We start from the raw sequence: 19,672 nt of genomic DNA, 5'->3' as shown, positions 1-19,672 counted from the left end.
AATACTAACATCATTGGGGAGCCTGGGTGGCTCAGTTGGTTAAGCATCTGCCTTCGGCTCAGGTCATGATCTCAGGGTCCTGGGATCAAGCCCCAGTGGGCTCCCTGCTCAGTGAGGAGTCTGCTTCTCCTTCTGCCCCTCCCCCCTGCTCATACACTCGCACACACTCTCTCAAATAAATTGATAAAATCTTAAAAAAAAAAAAGAACATCATCAATGAAAAGACAGATATTCTCAAGTTGGATGTTTTTTAAAAAATTGGATACATAAAACATAAACATAAAAACATCATGAAACATAAAACATCATGATAGAGAAAGGCTGAAAATAAAACTAAGGAAAGTAAACACCAGGCAAACATTGATCGAAATAAAAACTCTGGCAATATTAATATTAGGTACACCTAATATTAGACCTAGGACACCAAAAGTTTTACTAGGATAAAAAATGGTCCATTATACAACAGTAAAGGTAATAACTTCACCAGGAATGAGGCTCCTATACCTGAATACAGCAAACAATACTGTCTCATAACATCAAGTGAAAATTAACAGAATTGAAAGGTGAAATTGGCCAAGCCACAAAAGTTATGAGATTTTTAACATACCTCTAGTTAAAACAAATAAATCCAGCAAGCCAAAAATGATGACAGGAATGATTTTGACATCCCAAGTTTGAGCTAATGAACATATATACAGAACACTGTCCACAACAATTAAACGCATTGTTCTAATTTACACATAAACACTTATTAAAATAAAAAAAAGATGCCTAAACTCTAAACCACAATGCAAATCTCAACCATTACCAAAGCATCAGTATTATGTAAAATGCAATAGAGCCAACAAGCTTCTACTAGACCTAACCCTCCTGTAAAGAATAACCACAAATTCGAACAAAATACAAAAAACCCAATGATCCGAAGGACTAGAAAGTGAGCCAATGCAGAAGACTCAGGGAGGGGAGAAGGTGGTGGTGTGTCAAAGGTAGGAAGAAAAGAACAGCACAGGGGGCTGAATGCAGGCCTAACTGTGCTTTACCAAGTGCCTTATAACTCCCATAGAAGGCCTGTGATCCTCAGACCGGAAGATCCAAAGGACAGAATTCAAGGCAACAAAGTGGTGAGGAGGTAACTGAGGACATGCTGGAAATGCATTCCCATAACTGAATTACATTGTTGCTGTTAATCCCTTTCTATGCCTCCTGTATAAGTTAAATTTTATCATCCATATGTGTGTATAGGGAAAAACAGTAGATACAGCCTTCAGTACTATCCATGGTTTCAGGCATCCACTGGGGGTCTCGAGTGTATTCCTCAGGATGGTGGTTTCTTCTGGGGAGTAAGTTAGAGGGATGATATGGGACAGAGTGAGAGGGGACACTCAGTCATATCCATAAGCGTTAATTCATTGCTCTCAAAAAAGGAAAAAGTTCTGAAGCAGACATAGTCGACCTTAACATTGGTTAAGTCTGAATGCTGGGTTTATGGAATTCTGGTTTTTCTTGTGTATGTGTGTGGTTTTGTTTTTGCCTTTGTTTTTGTTTTTGTTTTCCCAGTTGAAATATTTCAGAGCTAAAAATAATTTAAACCTGCTACATTTGTTTACTTCTATATTGTCTGGCTCCCCCACCAAACCATAAGCTCCCCATGCACAGGGACTGTGTTGTGTCAAGCTCATTCCAGCGGCCCAGGGTTCGGTGGAGGGGAGGGGGTCAACAAATACTGAATGGCCAAATAAATGAAAAACAAGAGGAAAAATGTAAGCATATGACCTCTAAGGGCAACTGCTGGTCTAGAAACACTAAGATTCCTTGATTTTGTTGAGGATTTGTTCAAGAAGCAAGAATGGCAGATTTAAGAATAATGAGAGCTTTCATCTCCTAGCTCAGTGCCCTGTAGGGTTTTTCTTTCTCTCCAACTTAATACAGAATGAAGGCATTGAAGTCGTCCCGAGGATGAAGAATGGGGAGGTACAAGTAATAATTATAAGCACAGCAGCTGCCACAATAGCTAAAATTTGATAGTGGCTAAGTGACATGTGTGCATTATCTCTTGTAACACTCAGAAAGCCACTAAGAGGTAGATGACACTACTTAGCTGCAGATGATATTGAAGGTATTGATGATATTGACAGTGGCTCAGTCCTTTCTATCTTGTCTGAGACTATGCAGCCCCTTCAAATATCTGTTTATCAAGAAAAATATGTGAACAGATTGCCAGCCAACTATGATATCTCTTTTTACAGAAAGGGTTTCTTTATCCTGCTTATTTCTAATTCCTTCTAAATTTGTTTTTTTTTTTAACCTTTTAGGCATCCGTGAATGTTCTCATGAACATGCCCCCCACCCCCAACAATGTGGCTGGAAAGATCACATCACCCCTCATCTGCATGTTCCTTAGCAATGACCATGAGAAGTGGACAAGACCAGCATCCTCGTCTCAATGTTACAGATAAGAAAACACAGGCTGTTACGGGCTGGATTATGTCCTCTAACCCTCAGCATCTTAAAGTATGTGTTTGAAGAGAGGGTCTGTACAGAGGTAATTAACTGAAAAGGCCATCATCAAAAGGCTCTAATCCAATGTAACTAGTGTCCTTAAAGGAATAAGAGATTAGGACACAGACACACACAGACGAAGACCATGTGAGGACCTGGAGAAGGTGGCCATCTACAAACCCAAAAAAGAGGCCTTTGGAGAAACCAATCCTACCAACATCTTGATCTTGGACTTCTGGCCTCCAGAACTGTAAGGATATAAATGCTTATTGTTTAAGCCACTCAGCCTGTGGTACTTTGTTCTGGCCGCCCTAACAAATTACAACAAAGGCACAGAGATTTCAAGGGACTTTTCTGGGGTCACACCCAAGAAAGACAGAGTCAGTCACTGTTCTTCTTTCTTTTCCCCTGTAATAATAATTCTTAAAATATCAGTGTCTGCCTTTGGAGTTAATTTTGTTTTTATCTGTAAGTAAAATCTTACATTAAAATATTAAGATGTAGAAACTCAAAGTAGCATTTTAATTCCATATATTTTGAGTTCTTTTTCTAGGTAAGATGCAGAACACCATTACCACTGAAATAGCAACAACAAAAAACACTGTATAAACCATAAAATCATTTTTTTTAATCCACTGGAGAGCTGAGGCCTCACTGAAGTTTAGAGTAAAATCAAATTTCAGAGGAATTGAGCCCTTCCTAAGTGAACAAAGACCAAGAGCCACATTCATCCCTGCCACACAGGTGGGATGAGGAGCTAAAGCAGCATTAGACAGAGGATCTTGTGGAGGTTAGAAGGAACCAGCCAGGGCAGCCCGGGTGGCTCAGCAGTTTAGCACCGCTTTCAGCCCAGGTCGTGATCCTGGAGTCCTGGGATCAAGTTCCACGTCAGGCTCCCTGCATGGAGCCTGCTCCTCCCTCTGCCTATGTTTCTGTCTGTCTTTCAAAAATAAATAAATAATCTTTAATAAAAAAAAGGAATCAGCCAAATTCTTATGGACCATGTCAGCCAAAATGATGGATGAGGTCTGGAGTAGGGGTGCCCTGCATCTACTCCACCAGAATTTTACCACATATGGTGGCCTGTAGGAAGTCAGTACAAAGACAGAAAATGGAATGATACCTCCACAGTGAGGTGGGGACTGGGATCTAAGCTCTTCTGGTGCTGGGACTGGGATCTAAGCTCTTCTGGTGCTGCCCCAAGACATGTGAAACTAGTGGCAAACTGCAAGTAGTTGCAATCCAGATCAACCCACTTCAACTCCTGATTAAACAATAGAGATTATCTCCTGATCCCTTCTGCCTCTTTGTCACTACATAAGAAGCCAGCCGAGGACAGGCTGTCAGAGAGGGAAACAACTGCCCAGAAGCCCAGCCTGACCATGCCTCCCTGAGATCCCATCTCCTGCTCTGCTTCTCAGTTCCATGCACCCAGAGCAGTGATGTTGTAAGTGGTTAAGCCAGTTTGATTTCTGTCATTTCCAACCAAATGAATCTTAATGGACACAAAACCCAAGTCCCAACCAATAATTTATTACAGATCATATGCACAATTGTATATATATATTTTATGGCCGAATGTGCAAATTATTGCATAAATTGGCAGCACACAATTTCTGAAGGGTTATGGTATCCTCCAAACACTCGCTGAAATTAACTTTATAATGCTATAAATGGACCAAACAATACTACAAAATAACTGCACTGATTTTCTAAAACAACCATAACAGAACCTAAACTACAAAGTACACATCAACATCTTAGCAGGTACCATTGTTGGTGTATTTGAGTTAAAATGAGCCCACCAAAACACCGTAGGATTCCTATCTTGACAGTGCCTGGTAGGAAATTAGTTTTAATCTTCTGCCATCTACCTCAACCAACCACATGTTGGTTGACCACCTACCATGGTGGAGGAGACAAAGACTGAAATTGTTACTAAAGCCCAAGAAAATGGGGAGATTCTAAACTGAATCTGTATGGAGACATTAAAATAAACACACAGACAGCAGACAGACATGAAGTATTAATGTCAAAATTGAGAACCATTTCCAAATATCCAAAATACCATTTTTGCTGTTGAGAATAGCTCCCAAAACCTCCAAAAACTCAAGGTGTGACAAAAAAGAAAAAGAAAGAGAGAGAGAGAGAGAGAGAGAAAAAGAAAGATAGATAGGTTGGTTCATAGACTCTGTATTTTTCATGCCAAGTTCCAATCTAGAGTGACACTTCATGAATCATTTTATAAAGTTCTAAAAATAAGGAGCAATAGAGGTAATAGGATCAGCCTTTCTTCTTTCTAGGAGCCCCAAAGACTGCTAGAAATGCAATCTCGGTGGTACCTACAAAAAGGCAGTAGGTCCTTTCCTGGGGGCCTTCACTGTACAGGCTAGCCCCTCTGTCTGCCTAGAGAACAGGATGGCTTATCAGTTTAGCGCTCAGGTAAATTGAGTGGTTCCTGGAGGAAGAAGAATTATCCAACTCCTCACCTGCAAGAGCCAGCTGGTTACTCCCAGGCCAGGTCCAAGGTTGGGGTAGCACAAGATCCAAGGCAAGACAATGACACCTGGGACAGCCACGTTCAGCCATAAAGAATATGTTCCCATAGGAAATCTTAGATGATTCATCTGATTCCTATTTCCAGGAAGCCAAAATTGTATCTTCCTGGTTTCCCAGTAAATTGATTTTCTCAATTTCTCAATTAAATTTCTAAATTCACAGGAAATTAATCCACATTAGATAAGGGTTAATTGCTTTATTACCTAAGCCTAGTAGAAGGCCCACGGTCTTTCTCAATACGGCAAGAAAACAGGGAGTATTTCACACAAAACAAGAAGGACCAGAAGGGAAATATATACTTTTCTCCTGTGTCTGTGTTCCTGCCCAGGACAGAGTCTGAACTGGTCCCAACTTAAATATTCATGTGGCTCTGAGCACATGAAATGTGGGGGCAACAAAGGGGAGATGATTTTTTTTTAAGCAAATTCAGAAATTTCTTGCATGGCTGCTCTTATTTTAACTTTGTTTCTATCACATCCTCCCCACTCTGGTTTTGTTCATTTTATTTCCTTCATTATAAGCTAAACACTCTATCAAAGGGTGCCTTGAAACCAGCCCCAGGGACAAAAAAAAAAAGAAATGCAAACCCGAGCATAATTTATCATTTTGTCAGCAATCCTGGGTATCATGCATGCCCCTAAAGAGGATGGCAGTAGGTAATGAGACAAATATTCCATGATATCATCCACAAGCACCCTGGGTTTCTGATCCTAAACTAGCTGTAGATGAGCGCTGGCTTGAATAGAGGGAAAAGTGAGAATAAAATGTATTTCCCTTGGACTTCATGGTGGGGCCCTGCCTGGTGGTTCTCACCTGAAAAACCCACTTCCGATGGCCCACCGGTGCTATTACTCATGTTTCATACTCCTTAGCACGGCAATTCTCAGCGCCTGCTGAACATTAGAACCACCTGGGGAGATTTTAAATCACCAGATGCCCAGGCCCTGCCGGAGACCAATTAAAGCAGCTCTCCTGGGGGGAGGACCTGGGCGTGAATTGTTAAAGCTCCCCAGGTGATGCCAATGGGCAGCCAGCCCAGAGACCCACTGCCTCAGGGTAATCCCCGTCTCTGAAACAATATATTCAGATTAGCAGAAAATGCACACAGGTGTAGAGTGAGCAACAGTTACTTTGAAAGCAGGCTTTAAAAAAAAAAAAAACTGCCCCACCAAAACTGACAGGTGGCTGATTTTTTTTCTAAAGATTTTGTTTATTTATTCATGACAGAGAGAGAGAGAGAGAGAGGCAGAGACACAGGCAGAGGGAGAAGCAGGCTCCTTGCATGCAGGGAGCCCGATGCAGGACCCGATCCCAGGCCCCCAGGATCACACCCGAAGCCAAAGGCGGTGCTAAACCACTGAGCCACCGGGGCTGCCCACTGGCTGATGTTTAAAATAACACACCGACATCAAGCCCAAACACACAACCAACCAACTTACCCAAACACTCTGCCTCCTTTTAAAGAGTTTTTTTTTTTTTTTTTTTTTTTAGTTTTATGCTGAGATCCACCTTCCCCTACTTTTGTTAAGGGTACAGGAAAGAGCAGAGCAAAATCCTTATGTATGGTGGCACTCTCTATTTACCACTCGGAGCTCTCCTGTGGTTTCGGATATGGCTGTAGCTCAGTAAAATCACCTCCAATACCTCTGTGCCAAATGTAGACCAGCTAAGGAAGGCCGCTACCTGGATACGACCAGGTCTCCACGAAACAAGTAAGCTGAGCTGCAAGGCTTGTTCATATACCCTAAAGCTGTTCTAAAGGAGAGTCACATCACTGATATATTTCCAATGTTACTAGAATACCGAACAGAGACATTATATGTCTATTTTTTTATCCAAAAAGAAGTCTTGGTCAGCCATGGGGTTCCATGCTGTCCAGGGAGGAAATGCCACTTGTGAATAACAGTTTATCTGTCTTCATCAGGGGACACTACGCAGGATGACTGCTGGTGTCACTGCAGTGTCAATTTCAGTGACCGTGAAAAACTTTTAAAATACCTGACTGATCGGTAATCCACAGGTTGCTCAAATAGATGTACAAAATGTAAGAACCCTGGGTTCTTACCCCAAGCTACTTATTAGAATCACCTTTAAAAGCATGGACACCCCAGTCACACCCCAGACCAACTGGATCAGGAGACTGGAGGGACAGGTCAGTGCAAGGCATTGTTTAAAGCAGTGGTCCCCATGCCTTAGAGTACATCAGGATCACCTGTGAGACTAAGGATTCCTGGCCCCACCTGCACAGCTTCAGATTCAGGAAGTCTGGAGAGGGCTGAGAACGTGCATTTGACAGGTTCCCAGGCTGCAGTGCTGATGCTGCTGAGTATCATGGCTTCAGAGGCCCCCAGGTGGCTCTGATTAGTGCAGCCAGGCCTGAGGACCCCTGTGTTGAAGAACAAACTCTGGCCAGGGAGGGAGGGAATTCTCATTCTAGCTCTGCCACCAATGTAGGGTTTGATAACAAACAAGCCATCCAGGTTTAGAGGCCCTCCACTTGTTCCTAATCTATGCAATCGAGGCACAGAGAATGAGATCCTGGGTGCCTTCCCTTTTCAAAGGGCTGCTACACATGAAATGCTGACACTAATCTACACAGAGAGGAAAAGGCAGTGGTCTTAGGGGGCAATTAAAGTTTCAAAATCTAGGGAAAGTAAGTTCTTGCTCACGACTTCAGGGCATTTGGGGACATGCAGGAGTGTCTAACGGCGTGTACTGTCAATCATGCTGTTTCCCAGACTCACCTGTTAGCACCTGGCAAAGCTGTCCAGGTATGTGGGCCTCGGTGGAGGGGCTGGGTGTCAAGGACCATTTGCGTCTGACCAGGTGCTCTCCTCTGCTGAGCAGGCCCTGGGAATTGTTGAGAGGCTGGATTAGCACCTGTTCCTGCCCAAGCTGGATGAGGCCAACCTGCCCAGAAAGAGGAAAACGGGACGTGAATCATCCTCATTCACACACACACAAACACACACACCCATGACCCCAACAACCTGATGGCAGCAAGGCCACCTGGCTCTGGCCTGGTCCTCATGTCGGGGCTTTTGTTTTGCAGGCTGCTCCAATTTACCAAGCCCAAAAAGGAGCTTTTGTGTGATTTGAAACCTCCCACCTAGGGGCTATTTTGGGGAAGGGGGCATGGGGTCGGGAGTGCAGAGATATCTACAAGAGTACCCACCTTCCAGGTTCATGTTCAAAAGAATTGTATTATTTTATTATTAATAAAATGAAACTTTCTTTTAAAAATTTTTAAAATAATCCTCCAAAATTCCACTTGAGGAGGCAATGTCAAAAGTGTTAGGGATGAATGACAATTATATCCTTAATGGGGGGGGGGGGGAGAAATGCATCTTATCCCTGGGGATAATAAGAATTAAAAAGGATGGAGTCAGTCCTGTAGTATTAATAGCTTTGTGACAGGGGATTTGTACATTCTTTCAGAACTTGTGGTGTTTAAGAGAAATTGACAGAGTATCCAGTGGATTGGATTTGTGATTTTAATTTAAAGTACATCACAGACTTAGATTTGTGATTTTAAAGTCTTATTAGGTTTATAAGCAGTGTTAGAATGTGTAAGAGAATTTAAGACTTCCCATGTTTATAGGACTACTTTTTAGGTTTGTAGGAACCACTGAAATACTTGCAAAGACTTCTCAGCCAACCAGAGAACTTGAAAAGGAAACAGAATATGTTAAATTTCTCAATGCAGTTTTAGAAGTTTAAAAGTTGTTAATCACCAAATTTACAAGTGGTGCCAAATTTTATCCAAAGCTTCCTTGAAAAGGATTGTAAAAAGACTTATGAGATAAAAGGGATTCGGAGGATACTTATGTCGATGAGCACAGGCAAATGTATAGAATTGACTCATACTGTCGACCTGAAACTAATATGACACCATTAATTATACTTCGATAAAAAGAGTTCAAAAAACTTGCTAGATTAAAAATAGGATATGGGTTGTAAATTGAAGTAAAAAATTTAAGAACTAGGATTTTTAATTTGCTGCTTTAATACAGTGAATATTAAACCTAAAATAAATAGATATGGTGCAGAGAACTCTTCCCATCCCTTGGAACCCATGCTGACAGCATGAAACCAATTTGTGCTCCTTCCCCAGGATACCTGCTGCTAGCTTCCCCCCTAAGGTGTCAACAAAGCAAGGTAAACCTCCCACAAGGGACCCAACTGGGCTGTGCAGGCCACGGCGCCTCCTCCAAGTGGATGCCCAGGACCGCCTTTGCTAAACAGATTCAGTAGATCAAGCAGATAGATCAGTGTTCGGCTGAAACTCATCTGATCTCATCTCTTCTCTCTCCCCCTTAGCCCATTTTCTAAAGGCCGTGTCACATTGAAGCGGTGGCTCTCAAACTCCAATGCATGTGAAAATCACCCAGAGGTCCCAGGTAGACCTCGAGAACGTGCATTTCTAACTCGTGCCCAATGACACTAACACTGCCGGTCCAGGGCCCACACTTTAAGAAGCACTGCTCTCCATCACATCATCTCCTCTGGTCTCAAGCATAGAGCTCACTCAAGCCAAATGGCAGATCTCCTCTACATTCTGAAAGAATGCCTGGATACCAAGCCTCTTTGAAAGCAACTCAGATCAACTAATAAGATCGCCTACAACCTTGAGTGCCCAAAACACAGAGTGAGACCGTACTTACAGCTCTAAGCAGATTTCAAGGTTTCCATTTTATTAGAACTTCTGCCAAGAACAACTCAAGAGATTTTACTGCCCAAATAAAACTGTCTTAAAGTGGCAATGCATGACCTGTAGGAAAGCATGGCTTTCTTCTCTCTCCTTTGAAGTTAAAACTTGAATTTGTTCACGAAGATACTTTGGGGAGACAGAAGTAGTAGAAGCAGAGGTGGCTGTGGGGATATGCAGAGCTCTACTCAGGCTCTACCTAAAGAAAGCCTCAGAGCAGAACACACACCTCAATAACCATGGCAAACACTTCCATGTGTTGAAATAAAGTTGGCAGGTGTGGCACAGCACACAGGATGAGCCCCCACGTGGAAGGAGCCCCATGCTCTCCGGAGGACATGCTCAACTTGGACTCTTCCTAAAATGTTCCGGCTTTGGCAGCTTACAGGCCCCCCTGAACCTAGCACTTTTAATGCTGCTTACCCATTTGGGCTAGTGTTTGCATTCACAGGCTATAGTGTAAAAGGTCAGGTAGCAGGTAGTTCTCATGCAATGCAACATAGGGGCATGGCCCCTTGGCAAGAAAGCTTGCCTGTACATAGAGCCTCAAGCATAATTAGCCCCTTTGCTTCAGCAGGTCTGGTTTGGAGGGACCCAAGTGGTTTCCACTCCTTTATAGACAACAGTAAGATAATTACATGGATTGATGGACTGTACTCTACCTGGCAGGGACCCAACCTGTAAGCCGACATAGCCAGGACTAGCACCCAGGAGAGAGGGGGCTGGACACAGCCCCTGCCCCCCACTCCCACCAGCCAGCACAAGGAAGGACTTTGCTCTGCCCCACCTCCAGTCCCAGTCTGTCACTAGGCTCCCTGGAGTGTCTCTTAATGTTCATCCTGTCATTATGTGGCCAACAATAAAAATATCCTATTGAAAAGTGCCACTTGCATCGCCCCCTCCCCCCCCCACAGGCATACATGCCATCTAGCCCAGGGAAAATACTCACCAGCCCTCCTTATCTTTCCTTGACCTTCCCCCTTCCTCCGCTCTTCCTCCCAAAAACATCCCCTTCCCCTGGCACTCTGGTGCAGCCCACTGCATTATGGGGCATTTGTCACAACTCGATAGCTTGTTCCTTTTGAGACAGGATCACAATTAGTCCTGATTTCTCCAGTACCTTCCACATAATAGTTGCTCAAGAAAATGCAAATGTAGAACATAATGGATTGGAATGGAATAGGATCGGATGAACCGGACCAGCAGGGATTTTCTGCAATCTCCCTCACTCGATGTTTTCATCCCCGGCTATACGGTAGAGCCATATGAGAAACTCCTGATGCCCAGGCCCCATTCCAGGCCAACTGAACCAGAATCCCTGTGGGGTAGAACTCAGGCAGTGGGACTAAGAGCCTGCCAGGAGACTTTAAAGTGCAGCCAGGGTTGAGAATCACTGTGCTAGTTTTTAACTAGCTGCCAGAGATGCTGGCCACCTCCTTACTTGATTGAAATGTCTGGAGGTAGCCTGGATTTGAACTGGACCTTCCTCTGACCTTGTTACTCTGGCTTCTAGCCCCCAGCCACCCTGTGGTCCCAGAAGCTGGGCAGGGCTGCTTGGATTTGCATTAAACCTCTGGTCACCATCTATGCTGAGGTGAGACACGGGGATCTTCTTCCAAGGCCTTCATGTCATACCGATTGCAGCGACAAACAGCAGTAACGAGCCAGTTCCAGGAGACAAAAGAGGCCTGCAGACTTCATCTGAAGACACACAGCTGTAAAGGAATGCCTGTGGCAGACAGAGCTGGAAGTCCTGAGGCCGCATGGTTTTAAAGGATGCAATCATCCTCCATGAAATGGTGCTCTTAAAAGAGAAATCTGAAATTTTCTAAGATGTGGTATCCTACTACAGAAATGTGCATTAAATAAAATGCATCAGGTATCACCGGATATTATAACTGTTCTGAGTGGCTCCTTTGCAATTCTCTTTGTTCTGGGTGCTTGCTTTGAAGGGTTTCTGTACTGCGTTAGAAGAGTATTATAAATCAGATCGTGTTAGCTCCATCCCAACCTCCGAAGTATGACTAGCCCTCCTGGCAGCATGGAAAATGCACAAAGGATGTATGGACTTTTATCACCTCCTGACATCAGCACAACCTCTCAGCATAATGGAGAAAAATGCTTTCAAGATAATGTAAAAGAAAGGGAAGCCCAGGTGGCTCAGCGGTTTAGCGCCGCCTTCAGCCCAGGGCATGATCCTGGAGACCCGGAATGGAGTCCCACGTCGGGCTCCCTGCATGGAGCCTGCTGCTCCCTCTGCCTGTGTCTTTGCCTCTCTCTCTCTCTCTCATTAATAAATAAAATCTAAAAAAAAAAAAAAAAAAAAAAACATTAAAAAAAAATCTATCGTATGTATGCTCCGGGACTGAGGAATACACTTGTCTGAGGGGATGACGCTACGTGACCTCACTGTCCTATGAAGACCTCACTGGAGTTTCAGGGCCTGGGGAGCCCTCCCAGCCCCTTCTTCAGGAAGCTGTGGCTCCTTGGTTAACTGGCGTGGGTCTTGGGTGGCCTTCTCCCTGTCTATGGGTTAGTGTGGGTGGTTTGGGAGGATGCAACAAATGGGGTTGTTAGTTTGCTTCCTGCTTGAGCAAGAAAATATCCAAGAAGGGAAAACAATCCTGTGACTGCAGGCCCTCCTGTACCTGCCTCCAACTTTCTGGGGAGGCGGAGCTTCAGGGGAGCTCGCCTGACCCCACACAGGCAAGACAGCTTCCGAACCCCCGTATTGAGTCCCACTGCCCCGTCCTGGAGTGCCATCCAGAGCCCCCTTTCAAAGTCCAGCTGCTGTCTAAACAGATGCTCAATCTTCTTCCAAAAGCCAGCCTGCCCCCTAATGTGGGCCAGTTGCTGCCAGCTTCTCCCCCTTTCTGATCACTAGAGTCAGTCAGAGATAGTCAGCTCTTCCTTCAGAATCTCTCTTGCATAGATTTTCCTTCCCACTTCCACAATCCAACACTTGAGGGCTCGTCACCTCGTGCTTCCAAATGCCTTCCTCCTCCAATGCCCCCACATACTGCTATCATCAGGGACCCCCCCCTTAGTCAAGAATCAGAAATGCTCCCCATTGCCTCTAGGCTGGTGATCCTCAAAAATGTGGTCCCAAGCCAGCAGCAGCACCTGGGAACCTGTTCAATTCAAGCTCTCAGGCCCACCCAGACAGACTGGATCAAGGACCCCAGAAGGTGGGCCCGGCAACCAGGGTAACGAACCCTGCAGGGAACACTGATGCCAGCTCAAAGCTGAGAATCACTGCTCTAGGAGAAATTCTAAATGCCTTAGGTTGGTACCCGGGGTCCTGCCTCACCTAATCCACATGCTTGTCCATTCAGTTCATCTCCTAAAAAAAACCATCTCCACCCCCACCCCCATCACACAGCCACCTTGTGGGCCCCTGGTACAGGGAAGAACCTGACCTTGGAGGCTCTGCCATCGCTCCTCTTTCTTAGAAGCTGAGGCCTGCCCCTTTCTGCTCCAATCCTCCTTCTCCCTGAAGACCTCACCCCACCCTCAGTCACCCTGCAGGCTCCAGTGTACCCTCCTTCCTGTGTGAATCTGGATTGTTTTCTGAGACAGGGTCCATGTTGTATTACTCCTTGAGGCTTGCTGGGAGCCCACCAGTGTGTCCAAACAGGGCAGGTGTGTGATAATGATCTGTTCACTTAGTCAACAGTGTTGATTGACTGGTTGATTTATAGCTGGAAAAGTCTGGGCCCCGTAGGGCAACAGAAGAAACGTGTTTTTAATGCCTTAATGTGCCAGGCTCGTCCTAAATGATTTCACAGACTTTATCTTACTTGATTCTGTCAACAGCCACACAAGGCTGACGTTCTTTACCCCCCAAGTGGCTGCAGACAGGACCGTTGAAAGGAGGTGGCTCACTCACGATCACAGCCCCCAGGCGACCATGTAGCCTCACTTCCTAAAGAACAAGAAGGTGACCGTGCATCCGTGTGCAGAGGCATGCAAAGGATCAGCAGTGACTGTGCATGGCTCCCTCTGATAAACTGGTTGCAGAACCATCTCCCATTGCATACATCCAAACCCAGGCAGCTGTAGCATTTCAAAGCTCAGGAAATAACCCCCCAAGAATGCAATCAGGTGAAGACATCTTCGGTTTAGCATCCCATCTTGCACTTTTTTCCTTTTTTTTTTTTTTTTTTTTACAATGCTGCCAACGACACAAGAGTTCAGATGCAGAAACCTAGTTACAGAGTGTAACTGGGGAGAGCTCCAAGGACACCGTGATGCCCATGAGAGCAGTGGGGGCAGAAAGTCACTGCGCGCCCAAGTGAACATGATTCTAGAGCAAGAGGTGCGATACCTTAGATTTCTCCCATCCAAATTTTTCCCTTCAAATCCTCCACGCCTCCCAATTCCACACTGTCTTTTCCCTATTCTCCTGACTTTCCTTAACATCCACTCAACTCTTTTTTTATGAGGCTTGAAAGATACATGTGCATTTTCCAAGTACATTTACGCTGTACATGATGAGCTCTTCAGCAATATCCAGTGATGAATCACTAAGGACAATGTGCCTTCGCCACACCTATACCAGTATGATGATGTAGGACACTGTAGTTTGGTCTCTGTGCTCCCTTCCAAATGATATCCATGCCATACAATTTTTGCCACAGTGGATTCCTGCTCGGCTGCATGCAATCAAGTGATGCTGTATTAAAAAGCTAGGCAATTTTATAATCAGTCAAAAGAGAGCTTCTAAAGGGAGAGACAGCAACCTCCCAAACCTGCCCCCTTCATCAAAGGAGTCATGAAATGCAGGCTGTCCTCTCAAGAATGGAGTCCTCCAACTCTTCCAAGCTGCCTGCTCGATGACTGTCTGGCCTCAACCCCACTCTGTCCTTATCTGTCTAGCCCATGGAATAGAGAGGAGCATTCTCACAAAGCTCCCGAGTAGACAACAAATGATGTGCTGCCAAACTGGCCCCTTGTGCTTCGATCGAGCTGACTGGCCAGAATCAGGTTGGGCTGGGCCATTAGGTCCACCCTCGGGGCCAACCTGGATGAGAGAGACTCCAAACAAGGATCGCGTGGAGTGTGTCTGAGATTCTAGAGAAAGCATGCCAGGAACGTCCCTGACCTTCTCTCTGTCCTCCCTCTGGGGTGGCCTGGCTTCTGAAATTTCCACAGCCTGGAGCTCCTGGGTGTTCTGTCTGATCTCAATATTTCTCTCACTGCATACACCTGGCAGGCCATGGCCTCAGCCCAGAAGGGAGGGACATTTTCAGTTGGGTGGACTCTCCTGAGCTTACGTTCATCAAAGCAGAATGGCCACTGCTCAGCAGGCAAAACTCCCTGGCAGGGGCCTCCTCTGCTCTCTGTCCTCATGTATCGAGATGGAAGACAGCTCCTTCATTCACTCATTGCAGACTTTTTCAGGGACTGACATTTATTCTGCCCCTTAAAGCTCCATCTCTGCTGCCCGCTCTGGCAGTTTAACCTGATTTCAATTTTGCTCACCTTCCATCAGCTGGTCCAATTCACAGGAGGCAGCTGATCCAAATTCTCTGGGGGTGGAAATACCTGCCTCACATGTCCCAAGTTCATTGCTCTGAAATATACGGTTGTACAAACTCTTCCAAAAACTTACGTAATGTCTAAGGACTCCCCGAAACGTAAACAAAATGAAGAAGCATAAACAGAAAACAATTAACACTTGCACCTTTGGTCTCCAAAGAGCCAAGAAGGGCAGTTTACACAGCTTTTCAAGATAAGAGAGGGAGAACACCATGGGCCCACACCTCTGCCCACAGTCAAAAGCAGATGAGGTAAAATGCAACATGATATTTACACTTCATGCCCCACAAACAAGTACCTACTCTAATTATGCATCTCCTTTAAACAGATACCAAACTTCTCTGGAGGCAGCACAGATGCCATGCAACAGGGAACAGGGCCTACATTCCCCTGCACCTAACACTCCCCACTAAGCCATTTGGGAGATGTTTGATGCATCAGGATATAATTGTGACTCAACATTGGAATAAACTTTTGTTGAGTATAGCCATGTCCATCTGTTTATTTACAGTCTATGGGGCCTTTATGCCAAAAAGGACAGTGTAGAGTTAACTGTGACAGAGACCACATGGCCCACGAGACCTAAAACATTTACTATCTGGTTCCAGAAAATTTTGCCGACCCTGGGCTCTACCTGACCTTCAGGTACAAGGCGGCTTTGGAAGACTCCCATCTGTGGACGTCAGAAATCTCCTATTTGCTATCGCTCCTTCCCCACACCTTGTGGTTGAGCCTGTCCTGACAAACACACAACACACAGGCCCCATTCCATCTCCCAGTGCTTCCCCCTCAGTCAACAGTGACTAACGCAACATTACCACCCACCTGCACTGTCTCAAGTGAGTCTGAGAACCCAAATCAAAGTGAAGCAAAGTGCCGTGCAAACTCAGTTAGCCTGAGATCCTGTTGCCTTCCTTCTCTTGACAGGCCTCAGAACCACCCTGCAACCAAGAGGTCCACTCCAAGTCACCATGCCGTCTCTTCCTTCCTGCCTCCAGCCCTTCCTCTGCAGAGTGCACTTAGGAAGAAGTGTCCAGCATCCAGCTCACACGAACAGGATGAATGCAGCAGACTAAACACCAGAAGTGTCTGCTCCTGCAGGAATTTAAGAATCTCAAGTCTTAGAGGTCCACCAGCAGCTGGCACACACTGAACGCAAGCTCTTGGCGGGATTCCTTTAACTAAAGCACAGCGCCCTCACATGGCATCGAAGGGAAAGACAGGCTTCTCCAAACACGGGAGGACTGAAGTGAACCCGCTCACGGCTCAGATGCCATCTGTGAGAGGGCCCCGCATTCAACTCGGTGAGGATTTGGAATCAATGTTATCCAGATTTCCACCCTCGGCTCCTTCACAGATAGCTCCTCGCTGGAAACTTTACACCAAGAAGTATAAACTCTGACCTCTAGAGAAACTCACCAAACCGCAGCAAATGGGATTCAGATGTTTCCATGTACAGTACAGTGATGTGACCTAGACTTTAAACACTTTGGCAAAAACAGGAAAAATGATGTGGGCCTTCCAGTCCCTCCCAGAACATGATACAGCCTTGACCCGAGTCTTACAGTGATCTGAGCCTTTCTCACTCCTATTTAAGCCTCCTCACCCGCAGCCCACATTCTCTGCCCCTGTTCCACATTAGCTCCTAACAGGCTGCCTCCACGGTCCATTTTCCTCCTTTAACCAAAGACGCCAATTTCTTCCAGCCTAGCAAAAGTAGATTATATTCTGATCAGGGCTCAGAAAAGTCCTGCAAGGGGAACCAGTGAAAGCCAATCCTAGGAAATTACCCCCAGAATTCCTCTACATAGCTGTGAAGAAAGCAGAGGTCTTCCATAAAGACTTAGACCCCCAGGCTCTCTGGCTCTGCTGCAGAGTCTCTAGGACTTGTCTCAGACTCCGTGGGTAAGGGCTAGAGAATTCTAGATGGTAGAGCAAGATAAGGCGGAGATGGGGGAAACAGTTTCTTCTGCTAGGGAAGAAAAGACATGAAAGAATATCAGAAACTGCTTCCCCAGAGGCCAGTCATGTCGGAAGATACAGAAACAACTCGGGTGTTTCATGCACTGAGCCGATACCAAGCTTTGTTGGGGGCAGCCCATCTGCCAGCCATGTGCGCTCCTAGGGGGCATGGAGAAGCGGAGAGGCTGAGAAGCAATTGGCTGGGCACCAGCGTACAGTGATCAAGGGTGAGCACAAGCAGGGCAGAGGTGCACCAGAACTTCCCCTGCCCTTCCTAGCACTGCCACAAGTGCTTCAAATGTAGCAGGGTGCAGTCGCTACTGCCACAGCAAGGGAGCTTCTGGGGACAGGAACAGGGTCTCATCACCAGTGTAAGCATCCCTCAGGCCGGGCTGAGGCTGGCTGCCAGACAAGTACCTGTTTGTGCTATGAGAGAACAGGCGTATGAACACCCCCTCTCTTGGTTTTCAAGGTTCAACTAAGAAGAGAAGGTTAGTGGCCTGTCAGGGGACCCCTCCAAATTTTCGTTTTCTGGGTACAGAAAGATTCAAGAGGGCAGAAGGGAGGTGAATGCTCACTACCCTACCCCCACATCCCGGAACAGATGAGCGTACGCCTGCAGGTGTTGCCCCATGACACGCACACGTACGCACCGGTGCAGATGCAAAGAAACACGGGTGAGGTGCGCCTCTCGGCCTAGGGGCCTGACGGGTTTCATCCCCGCCAGAGCTGCGCTCCCCGGGGCGGGCTGCCCACAGCCCCCCAGGCAAGCCCCGAACAGCTGGTACCTGTGCACTTCGGAGGGCTCAGTACAGCCAGTGGAAGGCACCGGACAACCGGACGCTTCTCCCCTCACCCCTTGGCTCGGAGACCCTCGGAAGGTCGGGGCAGGAGAAGCGGAGGTTCCCTCCGGACGGCGAGAGAGCACCCCCGGAGGTTGACCCCCCCCCCCCCAGGCGCCGCCACCCGCATCCCAACCTGCCCCGGGACCACCCCCGCCCGGCGCCGCGACTAAGCGACGGGCAGACCCGGAGGGCGCGGGAGGGCGCGGGCAGTACCAGGCCGCCGCCGGCGCCGCAGGCGCTGAGCGAGACGAGGGAGCCCGGGTGGCCGAGCACGCGGCCCGAGTAGAAGCACAGCTCGGCGGGCCGTCCGCGGCGCCCGGCCGCGCCCGCCTCCTCCACCTCGAAGCCGCGGGACAGGAAGCGCAGGTCGTGGCGAAGCTGCAGGTACAGGTCGCGCCCAAAGGCCGGCAGGTGCAGCAGCAGGGCGCGCTCGCCGGGCCGGGCGCGCGGGGCGGCGAGGGGCGCGCGGGGGCGCCGGCGCTTTCGGGGTCCGGGGGCGCCGGGCAGCGGCGGCAGGTGCACGTCGTCGGGACGCACCCGCCGCGGCAGCACCACCTCCACGTCGGCCGCCGCGTCGCCCACAGCTGCGGGGAGAGAGGAGACGCGTCAGCGCCGCGGGGCCCGCCCGCCCGCCCGCCCGCCCGCAGCGCACGGGGTCCGGCCGGCGCTCCCTCCCCTCCGCTCCCCCCCGCTCCCCCCTGCCGCCGCACCTCCGAGCCGGCCAGCGCCTCTGCCCGGGCCCCGCGCCACCCGGGCAGGGGCTCCAGCGCGGCCGCCCCAGCTCCTCCGGGGACGGCGGCGCGGCATCGGCGTCCGGAGACCCGGCGGCTGCACGGCTGCACGGCCGCCCGGGAGCCGCCTGGAGCCGGGCCGCGGCCCGCACCCCTCGGCCGCGAGCGCTGTCAGCGGGCCGCGGGAGCCCGAGCCGGAGCCGGAGCCGGAGCCCGAGCCCGAGCCCGAGCCCGAGCCGGAGCCCGAGCCGGAGCCGGAGCCGGAGCCCGAGCCCGAGCCCGAGCCCGAGCCCGAGCCGGGCCGCGCAGGCAGGCGGGCGGGCGGGCGGGCGGCGCCAGGACGCCTCGGGAGGGCAGGAGGAAGGTGGCCGCGAGGCACGGGCGGGCGAGGAAGGGGCGCTACCTGAGCCCGGGTCCAGTCCCCAAACCAGCAGCAGCAGCAAGGGCAGCACGAGAGGAGGCAGCAGGGCGCCGTCGCACATGGTACTTGGGAGGAGCAGCCCCCCGGACGGTCGCGGCGGAGCAGGAGCGCGCGAGGCGGCGGCGCCAGCCGGAGTGAAGCCCTCCAGCCTTTGGAAAAAGTAATTAGCGCTGCGGACAAACCCAACGTGGTAAATCACGAGCCCCGCCTTCGCCTCGGAAAGCAGGAGGCGATTGGACTCCCGCGTCCCCCCGCCCCGCCCCCCCCTCTCTCATTGGCCAGGACGGGTCGAAACCAGGGTGCGTAGTTAGGTTGTAAGCACTTTCTTACACGTGGTTTCTGGGCAGTGGCGCGGATGGGACACCAGGTGGCGCCAGGGAGCCTCTTGGAGCTGCGCTACCCCGGA

General features: G+C 48.4%; 1 protein-coding gene across 1 annotated transcript in view; it reads right to left on the bottom strand.

Moving 5' to 3' along the window:
- Positions 1-19,429, bottom strand: part of ADAMTS17 (ADAM metallopeptidase with thrombospondin type 1 motif 17) — a 330,972-nt gene extending 311,543 nt beyond the window's left edge. The window contains exons 1-3 of the mRNA XM_077869670.1: positions 19,249-19,429; positions 18,328-18,698; positions 7,803-7,968 (exon numbers count right to left, since the gene is read on the bottom strand). Of these exons, the coding sequence (XP_077725796.1) occupies positions 7,803-7,968; positions 18,328-18,698; positions 19,249-19,327 (616 nt within the window). The 5' untranslated portion in view covers positions 19,328-19,429. The remainder of the gene's footprint in view (positions 1-7,802; positions 7,969-18,327; positions 18,699-19,248) is intronic.
- Between the last annotated feature and the right edge of the window lie 243 nt (positions 19,430-19,672).

Source organism: Canis aureus, chromosome 2 (assembly GCF_053574225.1).
Source record: "Canis aureus isolate CA01 chromosome 2, VMU_Caureus_v.1.0, whole genome shotgun sequence".
NCBI classification, from domain to species: domain Eukaryota; kingdom Metazoa; phylum Chordata; class Mammalia; order Carnivora; family Canidae; genus Canis; species Canis aureus.
The sequence above is the reverse complement of the archived record's forward strand: the minus strand, read 5'-3'. Positions and strand labels throughout refer to the sequence as shown.